Raw genomic sequence first — 6000 nt, forward strand, 5'->3', positions numbered from 1 at the left:
CAGACCAACAAACATCAAACTGTCTTAACGGGTTCCTTCTGCTGCTCAGGAGTTGAACAAAACAATGGGAAAGCTGATCCGAAAAATTCTGCTGTTTTTTCCCCGTCTTCAGGAATTAAGATCAGTAGTCTGTTACTGAGTCTGTCTGAGCTCTCTTTCAAAAAAGCCTGAAGCATCAAAAAATAATTCCCTACTAATAACAGACTATGGATAAATCTTAAATTGAGATGTAAAATATTGAATAAAATGTTGTATTTGTTAAAAAGAACCATTATATATCCAGGCAATTTTGAGTTAAGGTTAAAAAATACAAAAATAATTAAATGCACTTGCAAAGCACCCGAAGAACCTTCACTCTGACCTGCAGTGACTTTATACCATAAGATTATGAGTCTTTGTGAAGATTATAAATGAAAGATTAGATCAGAAGATGAAGATTAGATTACTGAAGAAACTGAAGATTAGATTAGTTTTCACTTTCTTCTTCCATTGCACCATTTCATATGACTGAAATTCATCACCACGGTAAGTAAAAGTGGGACCACTTATGGTCGTCTCCAGAAGGGTATGTTCATTCCTCACTTGTCTTATACCCATTATTAGGATTAGAATGATACAATAATTCAGTACAAAAGCTGAAGCTCCATAGGCAACTGTGGATTTCTCAACGAATTCTTCTGTAGTTCCGTGCCTAAATGTTCTCAATTATTCAAGGTGGGCTTCTTAAAATTAAGCAATGCGCTTTTCCTGCATGGTAATTTTCTCAGAATGTTACTTGTCTAAATTTTTTACCTAAGATGAAAAGTAGTCAGAATAATTATAGCAAGAGCTAGAGCCTTTATTCAGATGCACTGATTGTTGTTTACATAAAAAACCAAATCTGTCCACATATGTTTAAAATTTAAAGTAAGACATGTTATTTCATTAGGGTGGAATCTGACAGGAGATTCTAGTTGCAGAAATCTTTATTGTTCTCATGAATTTGGTAACTCATTTCTACAACTATTAATTTGTGTAATGTGACCTTTTTTATATAAAACATGAAGTCTGTTCCATGACAGGTAGATGATGTGTTTAGCCAAGAACTTCCTTATGACCAACTCAGTAAGCAGTTAGTTAAAAAAAGTGAGTATTATTAGCAGTTATTGCATTACAATGTGTTAAAATTCTCATTTTATAAGTTTAAATTCCAAAATATGTTGTTTAGTTAGTCTACATGACACATATGAAAGAAGTGTGGATGCTGACTTACTATCAAGGTGAAGTATTGTTGGGATTTTAACACTATTTTATTATTCAGTGAAGCAATAGCATCTTCTCAACATCTATACACAATACAGCATGAACATGCTAGACTCATCAGCAAACTATCACTCATAAAACTCAGGAAAGTTTTTTGTAAAATATTTTCCTCAAATAAATATATTTAGGCTGTTTCAAAATCGTGTTAGCTGTGTCAGTAAGAAAAGGCTTGTAAGAACATGTCGGACTAAAATAATAGCTTAAACTTCAATTATATTCACGACTAGATAGGCTTCTCATGCAGTATGTTATTTAATATGGCCAACGAATTCTGTCTAGGTTGTCTAAATATGATCCATCACTTTCAATATTTCCATGTACATTTTGATTCTGTAGAGCTTGTTTTTTTCTGTATCTCTGCATGTTATAGCTGAGGTCATACTGATTTTTTTAAAACTCATTCAAATCCATATGAAAAGTTTGTACCTATTGCTTTACTGTATTTTAAAATTATTCACATCAAACCAGAGAAATATAGACAAATAGGAAGTTAACTTTTTTCCAGTATTTACAGTACAGTACAGTGCACTACACTACACTATGGAAATGTTTGTCCAGACTCTCAGTTGGTTTGCTTAGCTGAGTAAATCAGCCTCAGTTCCACTGAAGTTTCTTAACCTATGTGTATATATTTCAGATCAGGATCTAACCCACTTACTCTTGTAGCAATTAGGCAAGACATACCATGAATACCCAGGATAATCTAGATGTTGACTTACCCTTTCACCAGGGTCACCTGGAGGACCAACAGGACCTTGTAGACCTGGGGGACCTGTAAGACCCTATGGAAAATGAATGACATTGTTATGCTGAAGGACAGTTTGCAGCACTTTTAAACTATTTTTTCTCTAGAAAGTTATGTTGAACACATATTTAGATAAAATAACATAAGGGGGCATACTTTTTTTCTTACAAAGGTTTACAGTCAACATTCAAATGTTTGATTTTCATATGCACTCAGCTTGTAGCATGTTGTCACTGAAAATGCTGGAGATGACTGTTTTTTAATCCCTTCTAAAACCACTGATTCCAATATACCATTTGGGAACTATGATAAGACCAATATTAATTGTGTTAACACATGCATACCAAAGCAAAGTAGATAAATCAAAGGTAATAAAAGGAAATTGTGATTAATCTACTTACAGCAGGTCCTCTTGGTCCTGGTGGTCCTTCAATGAGCATACCCTAGGGGGAGGATGAAAAAAAGATAGTAAATTGCTTGTGATAGTTCATCTTTTTAGCTGAACTACTAAAGTTAATATTTCTTAGTGTTTTCATAAACTTTTCTGGGGATCTTGTCTCCACAGTTACTAGAATTGGAATCTGAATTTCTGTCTGGTTTTAAAAGTAAGAAAGACTTTTAGGCTGGAGGCATCTCATAGCACTTGATTCAAAACAATTTTTTTTTTATGCCATTAAAGAATTTGATGTGAATAGCTCTGGCTATTTCTATGCTGTGGATCTTATAGCACCTCGTAATTCCTTTATTTGAGTGAAGACACTAGTCCAAGTTCCAGGTCATGGTAAGACCTATGAATACACGATCCTTACTTGTACTTGGCTTTCTATAGGAAGGAGGACTGGACAAACAGCTTGAAGCTAGCTGTAGTGAACTCCAGCTATGTTGGAGATTGACAGTGGACAACTCTTCAGTATTATGAATGTAAACTAAACATATCTTGCAATGGTTTAAAAAAGCCATGCATTTTATGGCCTAACACATGCTAAGCTTCTTCACAGACCACAACTGAGAGGTCATAATCTTGACTTCTAACTTCTTCATTATTGTAGTCCTTTAACTTTGGTGATCAGTAACTTAACCAAATGCTAATCTTGGAAAAGGAATATAGAATTAAAAGGGAGCTTTTGGATCACAGAATCCAGACCTTTGATATTTAGGTAACAATGACACACCATAGTATTTTATCAGGCTTCAACTTAAGCTAATTTTTTCCCTTGATATTTCTGGACCTAATTTTATATGAAATAAAAAACAGATTAAACTTTAATTTCTATGTGAATCAAATACATACTTGAAAGCAGTCCTTGAAAATTCTAGAACTGTAAACCACACTGGCATTCAACTCCTGCTAGATATTATAAAATGATTGTTTTTGTGTAATCTATGTCTTCTTTTAAATTCAGTTACATTTTAGTTCCTAACCATCAAGCATGATGCTACAGTACAACTTTGTCCTACTGTAAAAGCCACTTAGTTACTATACTATATAAAGATGAGAAAAATTCTGTAAGCTACTGATCCATTACTGTGCTTATGACCAAGCTGTAACCTCCGAAGAAAGTATTTGATTAAACTTTTAGCAGTCTGATTGCACCAGCACAGCTTAAACATACAAGCCTTTATTTAACTTCTCAGAGGGGCTTCCCTGTCTTTGCTGAAACCTGTAGTTACACTGTTACCTGTGGCTAAGCTAGAAGATCTCTCTGTAGGTCTGTACAAGCTGTAGTTACTAAATGGCCTCAAGAGCGTATCTATGCTCTGTTTTCCTCTGCACAAGAAGATTCTCCTTGTTTTAAGGAACATGTGGTTAGTCCTTTGTGTAACCAAAAGAGAAGGCTGAACAGGCTAGTGTCTGTTATCACTTTTACACCATCCACACTGTAGGTGATTGTTTCAGAGACCATGGATAAGGTTACTGTCATCCTATCATGACCAACATGGTCTGATAATGATGTATCTCAACAGGGTACATATGTTATATAGCGCTAAAGAAAAATTCACCCACATCTGTACTTACAGGTTCAATCACAGCTGGTTCTCCCTTTTGGCCTTTTTCTCCATAAGCCCCATGTCCAGTCACCTGGCCAGTGAAAACAGCCCCAAAAATGAAAATAAGTAGAAGGTCTAAGGACCTGGTCCAATAAAGAACTGCAGCAACCTATAACTGTAAGCTAAAGCTGGAACTGATCTGTGCTATGAAAAAGACATCACAGGCACAAACCATATCAATCATAAATATTTAATAAGTGAGAAATGGAAAATGCAAAACCTGCATGCATACTTTTCAGATTATTGGATACTGTCCATCTATTTGTAGTTTTCTGATGAGATGCAATAGTTTGCGTCCCATGGTTTGTATTAGGACTTTGCATGAAGAACCTAGAACTTATGTGTGCAAGTGACAAAGTTGTTTCTTTTCTTATTTGAATGGACGTATTCTTGGCAATTAAAATGATTCTTCATGGGTTTTTGAGTTAAGCAAGCCTAAAGTAAGACGGAAAGAAAGATCCTTTGGTCCCATATGGACAGTACCCTTCAAGCTCCTAATTTCATTCATTAGACATCCACAAAATGTAAAGCAGTCTGAGAAGAGTCTGTGACTTCATGGCACAAATGGGAAAGGAGTTAAGTGGCATTGTAAAAATTAAAGAATATTTCATGGGCAGCCAGTTATGCCTCTTAACTACATGAATTAGCAGCTACTGCAAAATTCTTTTAGGATCAGCTCTATGGGAAATTTTGGGTTCAGGATTAAGACAACAGAAGGTCAATAACAAATGCTAATGGCAGAACACAGACCGACTCAAGTTTCAAACAAAGAAAAAGAAACTTTATTTTTCAAACCAGGAGATAGGCATTTTTCTTCAGAAGTACCTCTCTTGATTGCAAACATATCCACTGCAAACTAGAAATTAAATTCAGCTCTGATCAGATGAAAATTTGAAATGCTTTCTTTTTTTTCAGTAGAGCAATTCCACATTTACACTAAAATAGCTGGGGATTTGAAGCTGTTAAGGATAATGTAACAGTATTTCAATACAAAATATTTTGGAAGAGAAAAACAGTGATATAGATTCATGGGTTCTGCATTTTGTATTGATTTACAAACACACAGATCTCACTAGTAACGATGCAATAGTTCATAAAAATCAAGTAGCAAGAGGTACAGATAAATATGTTTTATTATATTAATGAAAATTGGTTGGAGTCTTTGGAAATATTGACCCTTTTTTTGGAAGTTTCCACATACTGAGTACTTTTCGTTTTGCCTTTTTTATCAAAGGTAGAACTTCACTTGCTCCAAATACATCCACATGTCAAAGGAAAAGTATATGATACATCTTCAGAGCCTGAGTTCGAATTCAAGCTTCCTGACTCCTTCCTTCAGTTTTGTAGCAAGGCATTTTAAGTTGAAATGTACACCAGGGGATAGAGTCTACACAGTCATTTGCTTAATGCAGGCACAAATGGTGCCTTATGGGCTCTTTGCTTTGCAGTTAATCTGACCTTTTCTCTGTTATTCTGCCACAGTGTCCCCATCTGTGCTAGAAGGAAAAAAGTAAGCTTGTATCACATTGCATAGATAGGGATCATTAAAAAATACAATGACCCCAACAGGGTTTAGAAAGGAGTGATAAACGAAATACAGAAGTATGGGTTTCAAGGTTGGCAGAGAAAAGCAACCTCACAGCATTTGCTGTTATTTCTTGGATCCTTTGGAAATTGAAGCGTGGAGTTTGTGAGGAGAAAATAAAGATAAGACTGAGCAAACACCGCAAACAAAATTCTCCTTTCCTACTATATTCACAGCCTTCCCAATTAAAAATCTGAGTAGGAATTAATTTTGCTTCCAGTCTTAGTCCTATTAGTTTTCTTTGCAGCTTCAACAGTCCGGTAAAACAGTAAACGGGGATCTTGGCACAACCAAAGGAAAATTAAAGCCTGCTGTTAAG

At 35.2% G+C, this 6000-nt stretch overlaps 1 protein-coding gene across 1 annotated transcript in view; it reads right to left on the reverse strand.

Annotated features, from left to right (window-relative positions):
• COL11A1 (collagen, type XI, alpha 1) overlaps positions 1–6000 on the reverse strand; it is a 160814-nt gene that overhangs the window by 100348 nt on the left and 54466 nt on the right. Inside the window, 3 exon segments of the mRNA XM_009884779.1 lie at positions 2022–2084; positions 2449–2490; positions 4065–4127. Coding sequence (XP_009883081.1) covers positions 2022–2084; positions 2449–2490; positions 4065–4127 — 168 coding nt within the window.

The sequence above is a fragment of the Charadrius vociferus genome, unplaced genomic scaffold, assembly GCF_000708025.1.
Source record: "Charadrius vociferus isolate BGI_N301 unplaced genomic scaffold, ASM70802v2 scaffold163, whole genome shotgun sequence".
In the NCBI taxonomy this organism is placed as follows: domain Eukaryota; kingdom Metazoa; phylum Chordata; class Aves; order Charadriiformes; family Charadriidae; genus Charadrius; species Charadrius vociferus.